Source organism: Spinacia oleracea, chromosome 4 (assembly GCF_020520425.1).
Source record: "Spinacia oleracea cultivar Varoflay chromosome 4, BTI_SOV_V1, whole genome shotgun sequence".
Taxonomy (NCBI): domain Eukaryota; kingdom Viridiplantae; phylum Streptophyta; class Magnoliopsida; order Caryophyllales; family Amaranthaceae; genus Spinacia; species Spinacia oleracea.
In genome coordinates, this window is record NC_079490.1 from 801436 (window position 1) to 823229 (window position 21794).

General features: G+C 36.8%; 1 protein-coding gene across 2 annotated transcripts; it reads right to left on the minus strand.

Annotated features, from left to right (window-relative positions):
* Positions 1–131: 131 nt before the first annotated feature.
* Positions 132–21026, minus strand: LOC110797369 (callose synthase 3). Of its 2 annotated transcripts, XM_056842925.1 has the most exons (43): positions 20838–21024; positions 20398–20522; positions 19458–19690; positions 18465–18565; positions 17747–17871; positions 17551–17644; positions 17304–17414; positions 17097–17213; positions 16865–16957; positions 16481–16572; positions 16020–16146; positions 14405–14542; positions 14236–14312; positions 14059–14149; positions 12067–12189; positions 11862–11979; positions 11274–11611; positions 11088–11140; positions 10949–11009; positions 10469–10550; positions 10327–10376; positions 10137–10223; positions 9890–10024; positions 8465–8559; positions 8307–8391; positions 8067–8227; positions 7846–7969; positions 7547–7759; positions 7320–7471; positions 6471–6580; positions 6219–6353; positions 6025–6093; positions 5719–5899; positions 5441–5594; positions 5022–5141; positions 4169–4287; positions 4003–4086; positions 3319–3431; positions 3001–3230; positions 2113–2913; positions 1983–2033; positions 1433–1618; positions 132–746 (listed from the first exon to the last, which is right to left on the minus strand). In XM_056842925.1, exons 3-43 carry the CDS (start codon positions 19654–19656, stop codon positions 495–497), a joined length of 5847 nt encoding a protein of 1948 aa, XP_056698903.1. In that variant the 5' UTR covers positions 19657–19690; positions 20398–20522; positions 20838–21024; the 3' UTR covers positions 132–494. The 2 variants fall into 2 exon arrangements, with proteins under 2 accessions (XP_056698903.1, XP_021858172.1); XM_022002480.2 differs by lacking the exon at positions 20398–20522 and having other exon boundaries at positions 20838–21026.
* Positions 21027–21794: the final 768 nt, after the last annotated feature.

Below are 21794 nucleotides of genomic sequence, written 5' to 3' on the forward strand. Positions count from 1 at the left end.
CATGCATCATACTCCCTCAAAACTCAAAAGTCGAGATTCTTCTCTAAAACTCTCATCAAGACTTGTACAAAAACTCAATCTTAAACACATCAACATTTCTCTTTTCGCGTAAAAATAATATAACATTGATATTTCAAAATTCTCTTCATTCTTCATTCTTCTATTTTGTTCCCTAAATAAACCATTACAAGCACAAAATCCCCAAAACTAGCTTTTAGTCTTCACTATCCATTTTTCAATACTATTTTTCACTGTTTACATTTCTAAAACCGTTTTTCTTGCACGTTTTTTCAAGCTTGGTGTTTACATAGAAGCTTTGGCTCGAGGAAATGAGGAACGAAGGCAAGTAGGCTGACAGGAGAAAATGGTGCAGCCTCGTAAACCCTAATTGGCAAACTGTGCTAATTTAAAACTACCAAAATGCTGCTAGAATACATAATAATTACAACAGCTACAATAAGAGAAGATTTTGACAAGAATAAACTTCAATAAGATTAGTCCTTGTTGCGGGAAGCGCGGTCTTTACGATGTCCACCCCCAAGAATACGTGATATCTGCAAACCTCTGCTGAATGCTTGGTTGAATAACATTCGGGTCTGAAATTCTGAGACGAACGGGAACCAGGCAAGGAAAGCCACGGGTGTGAATAAAAGCAATCCCATCACAATCTCATACCCACGTGCAAGCGTCCTCACTGAACCCCAAAACCCGAACTTGCGAATCACGGGTTTTAGAGCCTGGGCAATCTGTAAAGAAATTGAGGACTCATCACCAGACAAATTATGAAACAGTGGAAAATATTATACATACAAAGTTCCTATTCCAATGAACATGCAATTGACTAAAGTATCACACAGAGGGTCAATTGACATGAACATGAACATGCAATGGACATGGACATGAACATGAACATGCAATGAACATGAACATGAACAAGCAATGAACATGAACATGAACATGAACATGCACATAAACATAAACATGAACATGAGAAAAAACTACAAGCCTAGACCCCTCTAAACATCAATCACGAGACCAACACAAGCATGCAAACCTTTTCTCCTTTTCCCACGCCAAGAGTAATGATGCATTCCACTTTGTTTTATTTTTATTTTTATCAGTTATTACGTAAATGTTGATTCGAGTTAGTAACAACATTTGCTTAAACTTATTGTGTTATATATAATGTTTAATCGTAAACCTACAGTATAACGGTTAAGTAGAATTTGTCGTTAATATTGCCACTGGCTTTGCCTCACTGTCAACTTGGTTACCAAATATGCCTTGAAATAGCGCGTCACACTGTCACTAAGTCACGGGTTCGATTCCGCTTCAGCACACTTATTTGCATTCACCCTTCCCCTCCCCCCTTTTTTGTTTTACTTTTTGTTTTGGACCCATTCAAAGTTTGACAGGAATGGGATATGCTCACCTGAAGCAAACCCCAACCAGTGGGCATGAAAGCAAGAATGCAAACTATGATGTCCTGTAATGTCATGCCTGCCAACACAATAAGTGTAACCAGGACACCGACAAACGTCAGGAAAATCAACCCTTTGATGAGCCGAAATACCAGCTGAAAATCTGCACTGAATTTCCGACGTCCAACCGAAACAGTCTGCAAACAAGGGCAGATCATGTCAAGCACCGTGACAACATAAACTGATCAGCCAATTCAAAATACAGCAATATACGAAATGCTGTCTCAATTCACAGCAAAAAAACAAAAACAAAAAAGTGTGTATATTGTATAACCCCGTTTTCCCAAATCCTTGAAAAAAGGGTCCCCCAAGCAGTTAATCAAGTTATGGTGCACAAGTTTTTATTTAATAGGAATACAGTTAAATAGACCAGATAAAGTGGAATAAAAGAAAATTATTAATATTTAACCCAAAATAGTAATGAAGAACAAAATAATGACACGTTAAAAATTCAAAACGTATTAAACAACATTATATAAATAGTGGAATATTCAAATTTACCTTCATTACGAATAAGATTGACATGATCACCAACCATGATAAACCATAGATCTGTAAAAAACGCTCATTAGAAAAAACGACATGCAAATTTAAGAAGAAAAGAAAGAGCAAATAGTTCAAGGATGCATACCAGGAAACTTTTATTAGTATTTTTCGTGAATTTTAAGTGATACACAAGTCCATATTGATAAATAAAAAACCGCAAAGATAGCAGTATCTCAGCAATGATTCCACGAATGCCAGAATGGTGAAGATGCTCCTGTTCCTCCTCCCACCATGACTCCCAACTCTTTTCTGACGGCACACCAATCCCCCCTCTATTGCTTATCCATTTATTCCAGTCTGTCCAATCATCAACTATCTTTTGCCATTCAAACCCAGAAGGATTGAAAAGGAACGGAGCAAACAACCATGTGCCCACCATGAACCACATTGATATGGTAATAAAAATATAAGCAACAGCACCTCTATATGATTCACCAAAAATCTCATATACAATAAGTAACATCATAAGCTCAATTCCTTTCACGAAATGGCTGCGGGAGTAGAGTCTATAGTTCTCGGCAAATTTAGCATGGAAGACAACAAATCCTCGACCTGTGCCTCTATATTTTGCACCCCCGTGAAGCAATGTCCTCCCATAATAGTGAGTCTTGGTTCCTAGTGAGAATGTAAAGAATACAGGAGCAAGTTGCAGTTGCATCAGTATAAACTCACTTAGTGCAGTTCGGAAACCTCTTTCTAAACCAATTTCCATCAACATAGGCAATGCCATCAAGAACCCAATTTGAACAAATGATTGAGAAGCCAGAGCAACTTGAAGCGGTTTATTGTTCCGAAACCGCCGTTGGTTGTTCAATGATTCCTCAAGGCCACTTAGCACAAGATAAAGACGGCCGTACAGGAATATGTACACAGTGAGAACAGTTATCTGCCAAGAGGATCCAAGTGTAGAAGGTCAGGAGATCCAGCTGTATATTTCAGGATATAGCAAGAAGACAACAAATTGTGTACTTACCAAGGTGCTAAAATAGAAACCAACTGTAGTGAAATAACATGACAACATTCGGAAGTAATCGAAACGATGTCCAAGTCTGTATATATCACGGCTGACTGTCTGCTCACCGTTGCCGTTGGCTATTTTCGCCTCAAACATCGAAATTTGATTAAGGCCCACATCTCTTCCCTTCCCCACTTGAATGTACTCATGATGCGTAACATTTCCTCCACGGAGAGTAGAATTAAATCCTGTAGAATGTAAATGCAATGTCATCACATAAATTACATTTATTGTCACTGACACAAATCATTAAAGTAATTGGTGCATTCCTCTTACCAGCAAATATATCCTCACTCAAATTGATAACTTTGGAAGCTTTGCTGACACCACCTCTTGTAAGATGAAAGAGTCTATCAAAAACATCTGGATGACCATAGTGGAAGCGAACCCTGTGAAAAATAGAGGTAAATTACAAAGTCTGTCACTACTTCGAAATTTGAAGAAAATCTTAAAATCCAAGCGACTGTGAGAAAGATGTAAAACCTGATCACTAACCCTGGCGAATCATACCAGTTGATATACTAAGACTATTAGCTAGCACCTAAGTAATTGCTAACCTACTATTCAGATAAGCCTACACAATTCATACGAAGACCAAAGATGTCCAATTTTATCTTTAGGGGTGTAGTCATGCCTTGCAAAGGCGTCGTTCATCAGAGCAAAAAAGATAGCACAAGAACAGGAGCCAGGTGCAAATTACACTGCCATCATGAAGCTATGTGAAGGTATGACACTCCTAAAATAATACATCAGTTAAAGGAGAGCTCAAGCAATTTCGGCTCATAGTTCAGTTGAGAACGGAAGATGTGAATGCTAAATTTCAGCATCGAGCCAATTGTATTTAAAATGATCCTACCATTCCTAAATCACACTCCATTTTGAATATCATCTAAACTGTATTGCATATGAGGATATAAAACAAAGAGAAAGTGAGTGTGTTCTGGGTGAAGGCCAACTTACTTTAATGGGTTTGCTAGCAGCCTCTGACCAATGGTAACGAAACTTGTTTCCTGATTTGACATGAACCATGCGAGAGATGAAACACTGCAACAAAAAATAACATCTATCAAAATTTGATTTATGTACAAATGAAACAGCACAAAACAATCACATGAAGAACCCCAACCTTCCAGTGAATATATGCTCTCTAAGTCCAAGAATTGTAGGATGCCTCACACCACCATGCTTTATCAAAAATTCTTGAAGCAGATTCCTCATTTTCAAAGCTTCCTCCAAGTAGTTATCCTATGCGATACGGCAGCAATTTAAAAAAAGGGAGAGAGAGAGAGAGGATTAAAATCATGGCCAAATATATGTCCATAATAACTATGGGAGATTAAAATCATGGCCAAATATATGTCCATAATAACTATGGACATATAAGCTGTAATAGTACATAATTGGGTTTCCTACAAACTACTTCCTCTATTCTTATTTACATGACATAATTGGGTTTTGGACACTATTCACACAAGCTCATTTGACTTACTTTTGTAATTTATATTTTTTTAAAAACATAGTTGTGTGGGGTCTTATTAGATTCGTCTCGGTAATATTTTTTAAATATCAACTGTTATAACTTCTTATCCATAATTGAAGATATCTTTGAAATCATGCATAAGCAAACATGATTAAATAATTGTGTCATGTAAATAAAAACAAAGGAAGTACAACAGCCTCCGTCTTTAGATGAAACGCTTCCACTTTTACACTATTCATGCGCTCTACTTTCTCTGTTTAAGGTGATTTGTACGTTAGGACAAATATAATCATGTGGGATCTGATTGCGTCTCAATTATATCTTCTAAATATAACTTTTTTATAACTTTACCAATCACATATATTTAACTATTGAAGTTATGCATCAGCAATCGTGAAATAAGAAGTGTTGCATCTAAAAAAAAACAGAGGTAAATATTTGCAAATAATTATTATGGGTCTATGTATCATCTAAAATCATTATCTCATGATTATCTTACCTGATTCATATCTATTGTTTGCAATCCTTCTCCACGTGTGAAAATTATCGCATGATTCTGATTCTCAGGCTTCCCTTCACCTAAGATTGGGGGGCCCGGGAGTTTTATCCGATATATGACCTGTCCAAAGAAGTACCAACATGAAATCTCATGCAAAGGGTATTTCAACAATAAAATTTCATGCAAAAGCACAAAAAAAAGAAGGCCTGGTAAAGCATTCTAAATTCCTGCATCTTTGAATGATTGATAGTTTCCACCGATAACAAACCGCCATCAGTCATGCAATTGTACTTTTTTATAATCATAAAACGCATGTTTAATTGGGTAAATGCACAAACACTATGAGACTTCTTTTTTTTGTTTTTGAAGTTCGTAAAGTCATGACATGCCATGTAAAGTAAAAAATCAAATTAAATTACCTGATCTAGGTTTTGCCCCTGCTCTTTTGAACTAGGAGATGACGGCAGAGCTGCTTTGGCAAGAGCAGAAAAATAAATCATATTTTTCTTTTTGGACCCTTCTTCACTCCGATCTTCAAGCTCATCAACATAAGCCACACGAAGTGACGGATATCTGTCACCATAAAAGAACCCTCATTTCAGTATCTCATTATCTTCAGTATTATTTGAACAAGGGAGGCAATCCCACCCCTATATGACAAAGTCCAAAAAAAATTAAAAAAATACTAGACACGCACGTTGTCATTAGCCTGAGTATATCTTGTGCACGTTGATCACCGGATCTTTTATGTATACCATATTGCTGGCAAGATACCACATATGTAAACTTCATGTCAGCAACAGCTTGGCATAGTAATCTTTCACTCTGTGAATTCTCTTCAGTGTTCAATTCAAGAGCCTTGTAGCCTTCCATTAAGACTAACAAAAGAAAAAAATACAGTTAAATTCTTAAAACATACTAGTATTGGTTTAACTTTGGAACTTCACTTTCAAGTTTAGTATTGAAAAACAAAAGATTCAAATATCCAGGATTTGCCAGATACCTTTATCATTTGCCATATCGAGGAAGGCTTGAAGCTCTAGAGCTTTTCGATAGTACATCATGCCTCTAACTGCCATTTGAAACGGTCAATAAGTAAGAACAGGGGATTTTAAAGTTAATACGTTACATATAGTGATAAAATTGCACATGTTCCCACCAAGGCAAAACTTGAAATAATAGACAAAGTATATATACCAGTTCGGGTCAAAGTCTGGCCTCTGTATGATGCCCAAAGGCGTAAATCTACTTCCAGTTCATCAGTCAAAGGCTGGCCTCTGTAGAGTTCATCTTCATTGCATTTGACACGTTCTAAGAAGTTTTCCCATTCATCTGTTTATTATTGTCAGGGACATCATATGGTAAGCTCAAAGGATGAACACCGCAAAAGCAGATGAATTCTTAGGATAAAATTTACTATCTATCATAAGCAAGCAAACTAAATGAAACCTGGAAAAATCTTCTGCAAATAGAATAGGATGGATACACCATCTTCATTTTGTGTTTCCAGCTCTTGCAGCGAAAAAAGAACATCCTCCGTGTAGTAAGGGGTCAACACACTGTAAATACATCATTGCATCGTAGAAAGTTACTGAACAAAAACCATAAAGAAAGCTTCCCAGAATGAAAAGGCATGAACTTCATCAACATTCCAGCACTCAGATGAGTAGTAAGATGGGAAGGAGCATGTGCTTATCTATTGACCAAGGGTATCCAACTTTATACTTAGGTCCACAGGGAAATAAATTGAACAAGGGTATCCAACTTCATGCAGATTTGATTTCAACAAAAAAGAATTTGAAAGCAGCGAAACTAGCCTGCATGCTATGTACATACAATAACAATACTGTGTCGGATGCTGTTTAAGTCAACGGGATAGCATGCTTAATATAAAGGATATCAGGGGAAAATCTAAAAAAGGTCACTGCATATAATGTAGTACAGCCACCAGCCTGCCCTATTATATTTGTGATCTAATCAAGGCCACATTCTGTAAATAATAGGGGTCCTTTATCAACATATTGCCTTGAACTCCTATTGCATACACCCAACACGGAGACACCATGACTAACAATAGTCACGCTGAGGCAGGCAAATGACTAGAAGAAAAAGGACACCACAATGATTTCACCTTGAGATAACAAGACGCAATCTGATAAGAGTATAACAACAACAATCGAAGCCTTAACCCCAAAGATGGGGTCGGCAACATGAACCAATGTTTAACACCATGTGATAATCAACCATGATACATACAAGAAAGAAATATGATCAATATATATATAAGGCTCTACTTACGAGAAAGAAAGCATATTTCGAACTTTCGGTGCTGAGGGCATGTCCATAAATAGTGAATTTGAAAAGAAAGAGAGTCGACGCCGAGCATCTAAGTTCGATGGAACATCCATTGCAGACTCCTTCACAGTAAGAAGTAGGTACAGCCGCTTGATCTGCCCCATCAAAGAAGTTGTGTCAGAACCACAACTGCAAAACCTAGTATATTTTACACAATACCAAAAAAATACCTTCTCCTTCCAAGCTTCTGTTATTGGTTCAATAGGAAATTTAATTGCTCCTTCTGATGCAAATAACTCAAAGGACGCCATTCCTGAATCCAAGGACCCACCATGGAGTGACTCCAGAACACTAGTGTCCTCCATTATATCATTTGTCACCACCTCCAACATGTCCTGGAAATAAAGAACAACTTGATCTCTCTCCTCCTTTTTGTTCTCCAGCTGAAAGAAGAAGAAAAAACTGATTACTTGAGCTTCAAAAAAGCAGAAAAATTCTAGACACAAGATTATCAACATAACATACTGACCAAGCATTTCATTAGCTTGACAAAACCCCCATACAAGCTAGGAAGAGCACTCATCCTGTACTCTGTGACCAGATCACCTTTTTCTATATGTCTCTCAACTTCGGCAAATATATTCTCTATAACACTAAAAAAGATAGATAAATGTCAGTATTCATATATTAGTGACAAGCCGATCTTTGTTATCAGACTGTTAAGATTCTTCTGTGCTCGACCTAACTTACGTTTTCTCAGGAACCCCTTGAACCATGTACTTGATAACACTTTTGAAAGAAGCGTAGCACTCTCGCACAGCACATGACATATATGGATCAGCTTCTATTCTCTTTATCAATTCCCGGTCCTTCCCATTGCTGTCCTTTGCCATATCTAGCGCAATAGGAATCTGCAAGGCACCAGTATGATCGATTAGATAATAAGGTATGGAGTACATGCTATCAAAGTTTAAAAGCAAAATGGCAAACCTTGCTCGCGAGTAAAAATGGAGGCCATTGTATGAGATCTAAGTCACGATCAGCCCAATATGGAACAAGTAACAAGTCCTTTTCCCTGAACATCTTATAAGTTAGTTAAAGAAATAGTTTGACGCAATATATAACCATCACAGATAAGTTTCTCTCACCTATTACTTATAAGATCTTCCTCTCTGAAACTCGTGATAATCTGATTCCACAACTGCGCAAACCTGGCAGCTTCTTTCTCTTTATTAGATGGAATCTGCAAATTCAACTAACTTAGATGGGATTTCTATGTATCCTATAAGTATTCTCTCTCAATTTTTATTTTTAGTTAAACTACAATATCTACCAAAAACTTCTACACTCCCCTACTATTTATTTATTCTTAAAATGCGTGTACTCTAACAGGATGTTTACTTGAGGATGGAGAGAGTAAATGACTAAATGGGATTAAACACTACACACCGGAGTCCTGCCTTCAATCCCAACTTCATACCTGTTAACATTTTTACAGAACAACCTCTGGTGCATATTCAGATGCCAATACCACCATCAATTGCTATTACATATAATTCTTACGGGTTAAGATAACTGGTAGGACGTTACGAGAAAACTAACCAAACAGAAAATAGACAATTTCAAGTTGATGATGCATTTGACCAAGTTTAGTACTACATAGTGCATGCAAACCCAGCTTGTTCTTAAAACATGTGCAGCGCCATACAGCTTGATACATAGTTGCATTAGTTCTGCTTTAGGAGTTTCAGTTATCATGCACTAACGACAGCCACCAAAAGCAGTTTACTTTTTCTAGCACAGAGGGTCGTCATATTTTCAGGAATTTGGCGACGGAGTTCTAGAATCTATCATCGGATTTAAACAAGGCATCTTAATTTTCCACTTTTACTGGTGTCCATATTTGTCATACCCTTAATGGTGAGGCAATTTGGGCATTCCTAACAAGATTTATTTTTTCCATTTGGTGCGAGACAATAGAAATACTCCTTTAAATACTACTTCTGGAGCCGAGGACTCAACCATTGATGTAAACCGTATTTTCTAGTTGGGCATTCCAGGAAAAAATGAAATAGATGATTTTACTAATACTAGACAGTGAGACCAGCAGTGAAGACGTGATTTCACTAGGTCTTCTATATACCCTCACCTTCACATATAAATGATGTTTTCCATTTTGCCCAGCTAATCATTTTAACATTGTATTAAATTCCAACTTAACAAAGCCATTGTTTGACACTAAGAAACTTTCTGTTTTAGATAGAGGACTGGATAATGTAAATGTAATATACTTGACTCCACTGTGTGCTATGCAAGACTCGCCAAACACCAATAAACTATTCGCTCCGCAGTTACAAATTAGAGTAAAGGGGCCTCGGAACAGGGGTAACGATAAGGCACTCTGGTGTCCAATGGCATATGAATTTCTTTCAAAGAGCAATATAAAACAATCCGACACCCTTGCATTTATAAGCCATCCATCTGAACCATGCATTTTACTCAACATGTGGAGCAAACAACTCAATAACTTACATCAGGAAAGCTGTAACAGAACAAACAACTCAATAACTTACATCAGGAAATCGTCTGGAGAAGGTGGCCTTCAATCCTTTTTTCTTATGTTCAGTTTTTTCAGCAGGAATAAGACGTGCATTAATAGCTCCAGGTAATGACTGAAAGCGGGATCTTAACATGCCCAGAGTACGGATCTAAATGCAAAAATGTAAAAAAGAGAGTTTGATTAAAAGCTCAGGAACAAGAACTTAAAAAAGGAGGGGTGAAAGGAAACAACATTTTACTCATGCTAGGAACAAAGCTTACTTCACCAAGACGACGGAATGCACCATATATACCTCCGAAAATCGTGGAAAATATAGCATACCAGATCTGAGTATCCATGAAATAGACCTGTACAAGAACTCTTAAATCAATTATGACTGTTCTATTAACAAACCATAATAATAATAATAAAAAATTGATGGACTCGGATTGAATAAAAAAGTATACTTACAAGAATAATTGGAGCCCATAATGAAATTACAGCACCGATATTATTCCGCGCTGCAAAAAAAAATCAAAAAAAAAATCATGTAACCAACGACAACATCTTATTAAATAAATTTCCTACTAATACAACATGACATGCACATTACCTTGAGGGAAAAACTCATGCCATTTAAACTTTATCATCCGAACTGACATTATATCATTAGTTGGACGCACTAAAGGCTTTATCTGCAAGACAAAATAGAGACATATGAGCAGATAACAGGAAAAATCAGTTGTGCAATTCCAAGATGTAGGTAACGCTTTGCAAGAGATATATTGCCAACAAGAAGTGCAAACACGATTATATAGCCATTACTTCTGCACAAACTAGTCTAAAAAACAAAGAGCAGGTTTAGTAATTAATTGCTGAGCTTTATCAGATTGTTCCCAGACTCCATTAGCTAAAACTTTAAATCTATAGTCCTATAATCTGAGTAGGAGGCAGTAACTATGACCGCAACTATGACGGATAGCCCATACTTCGTTTCATTTTGTTCTCAATTACCAAGATGAGAAGCTCGAAATTAGTCCAGATTTTCCAGAGATCGACAAACAACAAAGGAAAGCAGTAAGGTCATGCATACCTCGATATAGAAGCTGAACGCCAATTTTGTAATGAGGAGGAGGATCCAAAACATCGAGTACCTGAATGTTCGCATAGAAGACAACATCAATACATCAAACGAATAGATTCCCTTTTATGACTAGGATTTCTTTACTTACTTGAAGAGAGAAAAGGCACTTTCATGCATTCCCCTCCCAACAAAAAGTCGCGGCTGCAAAACATCAGGTATAATACAATGAGAATTTAGGGGAAGGTGGGGGGGGGGGGGGGGGGGAGGGAGGGTCTACACTAAAAAAAGAGTAGGGAGAAAACAAAGGCAACAAAAATATAGATTCATAGGCTACCTGTGACCACCACATCATCAGCATCACAATCCTGTAGTTGGATCTTTCAAGAGCAGATCGTATGAAAGGAAACAAAAACAGCACGGCAGAGAGCATATTTGGCGATAGATAGACAACAACAGCCAGAAAAAACAGTGAAGGCGAGTGAGCATTACTACCAAACCAACTTTTAATTGTCTGTGCGAATCCTGGAGGAGGATTGTCCCAAGAATATGCATAGGTCACCGGCAGGATTACCACCCATGCAGCAGCTGAGATAACCTTCAAAATGTACCTAAGCTTAACATGAAATGACATGGTTCGTCTTGCTTTCCAACCGAGAACCACATCAAGGGAGGCTGAGAACAAGAAACAAAAATTAACATCAAATTTACTCGCATATGCTGTCATAGCTCCAAAGAATCGGCAAGAACATAATTCAAGCAGTGACTCCAGTCTAAAGAAAAAACCAGCCTTAACTGACTACCCATAAACGTAAGAGGAGGAGAAAAACGGGCAGATAAAAACTTTACAATCAGATTTGAAATAATTTTTTGTCAGAGCTTATGACAGAAACTTAAGCATGGAACTAAGTGTAGCACAGCCTACCTTGCAGAAGCTTAATTATTGAAGCTGTGATGAAGATGCTTAGTACATTCTTAAAAACTCTTACTTCAAATATTGCACTAGGATCGCCTGTGCCATTCCAGGCAATAATAATCATGGCCTGAAAATGATCAGAAATGCAACATCATTCCACATTCATAATGTCTATGAATCTGACCAGATTAAGATAACAGAAGAGACTAATTGCCTGCAAAGCCAAAATAAAAAAGCTCCACATTCTGTCAAAACTTCTGAAGACGTGCCAATACGTTCGAATCTCAACGAAGTTAACTTTTCCAGTCCACCGATCCCCTTGAAGAGGTTTGTTTTCCTGAAATTAAATTCATATTAGATTCTTAATTGTTTGACAAATATAAATAGGCACAGATAAGATTCTCTTCCTAGATTCAATCAGGCAGATCCAACATTCCAGCGCCATGAAAATAATTCAAGTTAAAACTCATTCCGGATATTTTAGGGTTTCAACTTCCAACCACTCCTTTTTAAGACCAAATATGATGTATGAACTAAGAAACGATTACCGACCTTGAAGAAAAACTCTCAACAAACATTATATTGACTACATATGTGCATAGGAGCCAATTCCTGTAAGAAAGAAAACTATTCACCACTTACAACCAAGCTAAAAGAAGATAAGCTGCCTCTTTATTTCTAAACCAGGCAGGCACTTGAATATCCATAACTAGATTCCAAATGACACCACGGTCAATGAGCTCAAGTAAGAAGATGCCTTAAGATTTTTCCTATCCGGTTCTATTAGTCCAACTGGTTCTGCATTGTTGTTGTTGCAACATCAAAGTTGTACAACTTCAATACCAGCAGTCTTTTTAAGCTGTCGCGTTTGAATTGCTGATATTTTAAAAAAGAACAATGGTGTGTGGACAACAAGGAGATAGAAAAATATTCAATTTAGTTGATATTTTACTGGGTTCGGATAAATTAAAGTGACAGTCTTAATTGGTAAATATTATGGGTTAATCGGCATTAGTATATCTTGGGATCCGCGGTTTGTTATTTATATGCGTTTTGGGTTTACACGTAACAGGAATACTTAAGGAAAGGTGGAAAAAGTAAGAAAAAGGTAGTAAAATAATAGGTAATATTGGGTGGGTGTAAGAAAAAGGTGGGTGAAGTAGGAAAGCGATGATGGTGTAATGATTGTAGAAGAAGGGATAAGATGGTAAATATGTTTGTCAAAAGTAAAATAAAGTAGAAGTGGATAGAACAAAAAAAACCATTTTTGTAAACTGTAAAGTATGAAGGTGTCCGCCTGAAATGCCCTTACTTTTTTATTTATAAAGGGTTTCATGTAGCATGTTATGGAAAGTTGCCAGCAGACCTATACAAAACAAAAAAATAACCAAAACCGACAGTTTGGGACTTTGGGGTATTGAACAAAATTTTGTGATCCAAACCTGACTATCAGAACAGAAATCACCCAAAAATAGCGGGCCAATCACCAACACATTTACAATAATAAAATGAGGTTTTGTTTTATGAGTTTAACATGGTTTTTGCCGAACTTATACATCATTTAGTGGTTGGGTTTGGCCCCAAATAACTTTGTTTATTATAAATTGTTACTTGGCATGTATATTTTGTACTCTCATTTATTTTAGATGTAACATTTGGACCTTTGCACTATTGACATACTCTATTTTAACTATATTTCGTAATTTTAACTTAAGAGAAAACATATTCATGTAGAATCTTATTATGATAATGAGAAAGAGTGTCGCATCTGGACGAGTGGGCAGAATGGATTCGTCTTAACTTATACTTTCAAAATATTAATTTTTTAATTTTTATTTGTTGATAATTAGTGATATAAATGGTTAAAGTTATACATCAGTATGCGTGACAATAGAAGCGTTGCATCTGAAAAGAAACAGATCGACCATTTGGCAGCTCTGGTAGTTGTGAACTTGTGATACATGTATTTCTGTGTGGTTAACAAACGTTTAATTCTAACTTTGGGATTAAGTCAGAGTTATTAATTGAGTAACCATTCGAAGAATACGTTTTCTCAAATGAAGTGGTAAAATATGGGGCGGCCTCCATCACTTTTTATGAGAAAAGCTCATGGGCATTATAAATTTATAACAAACTTTTCTTATGAACTTTACATAACCAGATATGTTAATCTCTTCATTTCACCTCAAAGGTTAAGATAACTTACTCCATTTCTATCTTGACGAAGTTCAACAGACAAACAAAAGAAGTCTGCATCAATCCGCATAGGCCAGCCCAAACGGAAACAATCAACTGACCTGCAACAGCATACACCAACTGGATATCAAGAGAAAGAAATATTTTATAAAAAAAAATAGTAGCAATCATATGCACGACATTATACCAAAAATATTCATTCAAATCATCATAGTTTCTCCACTGTGAATGCTTGGATTTTCCTTTTTTGCTCATTTCTGCTTCCTGAGAAGCAAATAGGTCAACATTAGATACTCATACATAAAAGAATAACTCTGTAGCATTACAAATTCAAATATGAAAAAATAGTCATGTACCCATCTTATAACTTCATATATAGGGGTTACAACTTTTCTCAAAAAGACCTCTTCTTCGCCACCATATGCTGGCATCACATTCTCCCCAGTCCTGGGACTGACATTTCCAGCAAGCATTCCATAAAGTTCAAAGGCCATCTATATAAGAAAAGAACCATCATTTCATAACAAGTCAATAAGGATTCTTTGCCAAGCTAATAAAATCGACCCACAGTTCACAAACTCCTCCGCATAACTCCACATGATAAAATACAGAAAAAAATTGTTCTTCAGTTTTATCTCTCCATCACTGTTGCTACTCCCACCATTTCTGAATACTTGCAACCTTGTGTTTGCATGTAGTTTTAGGGAATTTTATGGGTAGTCCATGGACATGAATAAATTAATGTGCAAGTGGGGTTAAGGTGATATGTTGTGTGTGAGAGACAAAATAATAAACAATTGGCGCAAGTGGGATAAAAAAAAGAGGGAGAAACAATAAAGAATTAGTGGTCCGATGCCAAAAGAGGAAGTCTAGGACTCTAGCAAGTATTCAGGATTTGAGGGAGTATTAGTGTTCGTAAATCTACTCACGAGAGATGAAAGATTAAGATATATCTGGAAGCCATCAGCTATTAATGTGAGCTCAACAACAAACTGAAAATATATACAACAGACTCAAACTGACTAGACTGCAGAAATTCGTAGGCCAATTTTAATTCTGAAAGCAGCCTCCAACATGACATCCTAGGGTAATAAATAATTTTTTTTGACAATAGTTACAACCTTTAAAAATGATACAGTACTCAGCTTTTTTTTCAAGACAGGTTTGAAGAATTTTGAACTTTTCTGCAGACGAAAGGATATAACTTTTGATGTTTCTATTGGGACAGACCTTTCAGTGGTTAAATGAAGGTAAGATACCGAGTGCTGAATTCTTTTACTATTTTTCCTTGTATCTATCCCTCATAGCATCACACAGAGCCCGCGAAAAATAAAAAATAGAAATAAATCAATTGAGTACTTCTAAAATATTTGGCACCAACCGGCGAGAACCAACAATTTGCATCTCATTGTGTTGCAAGGAAAAGTGGAACCCTCACAAACCAGACTTGATACATTGCTTCTCTTTATTTATACTAGAGCTCCAAATTCCTTCATAGACACATTCAGTAGTTGAGACAAAAATTACTTATGAAATTACAATCTCCGAAGAAGTGGAAGATTAAATTCCAAATATGAGAGAGATATCGCTATATCAGTAAGCAGTTCCCATATTTCATATGCATTTGAATTGAGTGTTAGGAATCAATATCCGAGTATTATCCTTATCCAGCTAAAAGATTTTAATATGCATGCAACAACATCCATAAAACATGGACGGCAGTATTATCCAGCTAAAAGACTATGCATGCGTCAACATCCACAAATCATGAGGCAACGATTCACATGCAACAACATCCATAAAATATGGACCGGAGGAGATTACACAAGGAGACAGAGGAAAGCTTCTAGTTAATATACACAAGGTTGAAACAACTAAGTGATCTAGGTAATAATCACTTATTACTATATGTCAAACAGGACCAAATCTGAGAACAAACGCCAGATTTGAGAGTCTAGGTTAGAAGCATACATGGTGATAGATATAGCATAGGCATTCTGGCATGAACCTCAGATTAGCAGCTTCCCCCCATATAAGAAGATACAGGCCCATGTACAATAGTTTACGTTGTTGTACTTCCTGTTGTATTGTTGGTAACCTGCAATTTATCAAAGCAATGAACAGCCAACTTTTACATCCACAGTAATAGAGTAGTAGATAGCTGGCTAAAATAATAACGATAAGATTATATCTCCTACTAAAGATACATTCCATAGTTCACCATGAAATAATAGAAAAACTACCAATAACTACTCCCAAATAATTAAATAAATCAGGATCTATACTCAATATGCGATAACTTGTATCGTTGTATCGAGTAAGTAAATACTTCAAAGCCATTAAACAGAAATTTTGGTCTACTAGTTTCAATGGACCATGTGTCAATCAGCATCCCACAGTATAGAGATTTAATTTGAGGTCAGGAAGCTCACCAGAGGCTACTCTTGCGGTCCAAGTACTTGCACCATTTCTTATAACTCTTGAAGAGCTTTTTCATTACTTCTGTCAATGCACGTTCATCCAACTGAAAACCACATGACTTTGTTAGAGAAATCTGGAGGGTACAAAAGGTTTATATACAAGAGGTAACAATAAAATGAAGTTGAGTGGTTAATGCACTTGCAGGCAAGACAATAATGCTAATCAGAAATACTGCGAAACAGAGGCGACCCATGCTCAAGTAGCAATTTCTAAATACAGATATACGAAAAAATAGATTCAAGAGTGACAACTTTAAAACCACGCCGAATAATCCCAAAAGAAGTTTGCAGGAAGGAAACACGGATTGGACTCAATTAGTTGTGTCATAGAATCACCTTTGGTTGCTGATCAGGCTTTGGAAACTGTCGTATATGGACATTGGCGAGCAATAAAATGAGGTGCTCTCGTTGATTTGCCACGTTATCTTTCTGCATGTCAATTCACATGAACAACAGTAAATGTCCTTGAAGCAGGTCAGGTATAACAAACGAACAGCTTGACGATTCACCAACAATGAAAACTAAAAAAAGATCAAATAAACTTGAGCTCCAACAGAAAAATAATCACCTGAAATCCAAACATTGCTTGGAGCCAGTCCAAAATGTCTTCATCTTGCTTTTTCTTGTAGTCCTTGGGCCAAGGAAGTCCCCTTGTATTACGAAGGGCAACCATTGCAGCTTGGATCTGCATATTGGATCATCTTTAAAGGATACTGAGATAGCAGCAAAAACTCCAAACATGGGCAATAAGATCAGTATCATAGTCAAAACGAACCTCTGGATATCTCATAATTGCTTGATTTGCACTATCAGGATCAAGAGGAAGAATGTTGTATGGGGCATAGATTTCAGTTTTCTCTGCTACTTTGTTGTGTGTATCCAAAATCTACAAAAAATGAACCCCAACAAAGTTAACCCAATGGACGGGCTAGGTGGCACCAAATTGATAGTTACCACTGGAAAAAGAGGAGATAAACATGCATATAAATCGAAACACCCCTAGAGAATATCATACATCTCACCTCACGGTCAACTTCCATGGCTTGCGTCAAGTTAACAGCCTTCAACACCTCAAAGAGAACATTAGCAGTTTGATACGCCTTTGTGAGCTGAGCACTGAACAAAGAATTAAGGTTGTAATAATACATCAGCAAAATGACAAGCGCTTTCATATTTTGTGTCAGTGCCTTTTCCCAGGCATAAGCATAAGCAACTTACCGGTCAGCCTTATCAGCTGCATTTTGCAAAGCTTGAATATACTTCTTGTAATAGTGCTGATAAAAACTTTGCATTTCACGTGCATCACTTTTTTTAACTCTCCCCATTAATGTTGGATCATTTTCCTGCAAGGACGTTGTTAGAACCAGACAGAAGACAGTAAAAGACATTGAGTATGATAACAAACTTGCACAGCAGAATGAGGACAGGTGTAACGATAACAACCAAACACATATCATAAAAGAGAACTCTAAAGAAAGAGACCGAACTTTAATAACTGGCTGCCAGAAGCATATATTCTGATACGGAATCTAAGGTCACTCTTCATAAACTTTTACCACGAAGATAAATTAATACAAAATAAAAAAGGATGTTCACAAGATTTTTGGTATAACGAAGAATGACTTGTAACAAAGGCAAACCAATGACATAGGTGAAATATCTTCGTAAACAACTATCACAAAGATACCATAACAAATTGGAAAAGGGAAAGACGTGCACAAATGCTTCCCATAAAACAATTTGGTGTGTGCAACCCGCACATGTCAAAATTAACCCCGCTTGAGATGCGTATACCCTTCAGATTTAGCATGGAAGTCTATCTATCACAGAAGTCTATCTATCACATTGAGAGGTCATATATTTAATTGTCCCCTGGCAATTGATTATGTTGGGACAAATCTTATAGTAGCAACTACATTGGACAATGATGTACAACCTTTTCTAGCCTTTGAAGAAGTGCAGTTTTGAATTGACGGACACCACGACCACTGGAAGTTGGATCCAATCGATGTGCTTTCTCAAATGCATAGAACCTACCTGAAACCAACCAATACACAATATGAGTTACAAATCAGTAGACACCAAGTTAAATGGTCAATGTACCGAAAGGTGGAACGGAAATGACCACAACTAAATAATGCACACCCTCCATCCTGAATGAATTATCACTCTACCAAGACTCTCAAGAGAAATGTGTCAAAGAGAAATGGTGAGAGGAAAAGCAGGGCATTTACATCATTTCACATAAGGTTGCATCTTGGGGGACAAGAGGTGAAAAGAAACTGATACTGACTTATATTTTGGGATGCTTTGATGGGAAAGAAAAGTTCAATTAAAAAAATGGCAAAAGTACTTATAGCTCAACCCTTGAGAACAGCAAGCCAAAAGTACTTATAACTCAACCAAGATATGATCTCCAAATTAGAAATTATTGGTTGAGTTATATATTGGAAGTGCAATGGCATGATCACTTGGAAGATATAATTTTGGTCAATCGAATCTTCAAGCCAAATAATAGAACACATATCCAGCCCAGGCATTATAATACTACCCGTAGTATTCAGCAAGTGGACACTCCAAACAAGACCAACAACCAAACAAGTGTCCCCGAAAGATAGTTGGTTGACCACTTCAAACAGTTTGGGAACACTCAATTCAAGTAACATAAACCCTCATATACTTATATAACCATCTTCTCCTTTTTTCTACATAACCTATGCTAAATATAGCATCTTTTACTCATAATTTTAAAATCAAATTAGTTTCTTAATAATTTACAATGTTCATGGATGGATTGTGTATCAAAGACCCAACCTTTTGGAAACACCAACTTGATAATTAACATGATTGACAGCTTAAGACACTCAAATATGAAATGCCCAAACAATATTTTTTTTAAAAATAAAAACTTGAAAAATGGAAAACATACATAGGTATGCAACCCTAGGATTATGCTTCTCGACTTCGTTGGCAACACGAAGGATGGGAGCAATCTCAACTAGAGAAGACGGAACAATCTCACTATCGAACGCTGTTTCACCGAGGTTCCCCGCAGTCTGCGTCCTCATCAACCGCCTTCCCGGCGGTTGATCAGAACCTCCACCTCTGGAAGTCGAAGGTGATGCCATCTTTCCACTAATTAATTAATCCTCTCCAAAATACCTGTCCAAGTATAAACAACCACATTTCAGTTCACTTGAATCACTCAAAACAACAACAAAAATCAACCTTGAAGTACCTATCTTGTGAGAATTAGAAACAGACATGCATGAAGCTAATCCTACCTTAAAAAACGCACTTAAATTCAATCTAACTCGATCACTTCACAACTAAACAACTAAAACACCAAAAAATGGGAAAAGCAACTGCATGTTAATTCAATTTATAAATTCAATCAAACACCTCAAATGGCGAAAAGCAAGTCTAGAGAGATAAAAAGAAGCTATGAAACTACAAAAAACAGCAGCATCGAGCTTCAATGGTGCGAAAATGGAGGAGAGAGAACGTGTGCCCTAACCATGCATCAAGCTAATTCTACCTAAAAAACGCATTTCAATTCAATCTAACTCAATCCCTTCATTACTAAACAATAAAACACCCAAAAAAATGGAAAATCAACAGCATATTGATTCAATTTACAAATTCAATCAAAAACCTCAAATACCAAAAAAAAAAAAGCAAGTGTATATAGAGAAAACGAAGCTAATTCTACCAAAAATAACGCATTTCAATTCAATCTAATTCAATCACTTCACTACTAAACAATTAAAACACCAAAAAAAAACACAGAAAAATCAACAGCATATTAATTCAATTTATAAATTCAATCAAAAAGCATAAAAAGCAAGTCCAGATATAGAAAGTAGTACCAGTAGAGAGATAAAACGAAGCTACAAAACTACAGTAGATAGCAACATCGAGCTTCACTGGTGTCGAAAATGGAGGAGAGAGAAAGTGTGCCCTAGGAAACAACCATGCATCAAGCTAATTCTACCTAAAAAAACGCATTTCAATTCAATCTAACTCAATAACTCCATTACTAAACAATTAAACACCCACAAAAATGGAAAATCAATTTACAAGTTCAATCAAAAACCTCAAATACAAAAACAAAAAAAAAAAAAAGCAAGTCTAGATAGAGAAAACGAAGCTAATTCTACCAAAAGTAACGCATTTTAATTTAATCTAATTCAATCACTTCACTACTAAACAATTAAAACACACACAAAAACACACAGGAAAATCAACAGCATATTAATTCAATTTATAAATTCAATCAAAAAGCAAGTCCAGAGATAGAAAGTAGTACCAGTAGAGAGAGAAAACGAAGCTACGAAACTACAGAAGATAGCAACATCGAGCTTCAGTGGCGTGCGAAAATGGAGGAGAGAGAAAGTGTGCCCTAGGAGAGAGAAAGTGCTTAAGGAGTAAGGAAACTAAAGTAAAGCAATGGAGGACGAAACTGTGAGTAAGCAAAACAGGCAACAGTACTGTACAGTCTATGTGAGAAAGAGGAAAAAAAAAACTTGATCTTTGGATTATGCTAAAATGGTGGGTCCCACTTGGTGCTACTTTTTCTTCCTGCGAGGTGGGAATTTACGGTTTTACCCTGGGAGTTTTTGTTGATGTTGGTGTTTTTAAAGGGTAATATTGTGGGGGAAGTGAGGGGTGGTTTTGGAATTGTGGTTTCGAATTTCAAAAAAGGTGAAGATTCGTGGGGTTTCGATGCTCATAGGTAAATGGAGGTAAAAAAATGGGTTAAAAATTAGCCGTTTTAACGGAGTTTCTTTGACATTTTTACCCTTGGTGAAAAAAAAATTGTACCAAGTATAAGTGTAAAGAGAGGAGTAACTTTGTCAAATAAGGAGTGTTTGGTTGATTCTATGTAGGACTATAGATGGTTTTAGGATTGGGCCGGGCCGAGGCACGAACCGGCCCGGGTATAAATTGTGCGTCGTGTGTCGGACATGGGCTACATTTTTATGGAAAACGCATGATAAGATATGGATCAACTCGGGACGACAAAGCACGCTAAATTTAGTAATATTAGGTTTAGACACAACGATCCGACCCGGGATGATGGACCATGGGCCTAGGCAAGGCATGGGCTTCATTTTTAAAATGTCCGGCCCGGCACAACCTGGCACAATACAAGCGGTGTTGGTGTATGTCGGGCCCGTTCAACCCCACGACCAGTAGCCTCGGCCCGATGTGCAACCTGACCCACAACCATCTCTAGATATGAAAATATGTATGAGGTATGGAT

What these genes read in the sequence shown, in the direction of transcription:
- LOC110797369 (XM_022002480.2), bottom strand. Translation starts at nt 19,656, where the DNA reads ATGGCATCACCTTCGACTTCCAGAGGTGGAGGTTCTGATCAACCGCCG. An exon ending in AAGCAATGTTTGGATTTCAG is followed by an intron (nt 16,958 to 17,096) that starts GTGATTATTTTT and finishes ATTGACATGCAG; the next exon opens with AAAGATAACGTGGCAAATCA. An exon ending in GAGTGAGGATATATTTGCTG is followed by an intron (nt 3,231 to 3,318) that starts GTAAGAGGAATG and finishes TACATTCTACAG; the next exon opens with GATTTAATTCTACTCTCCGT.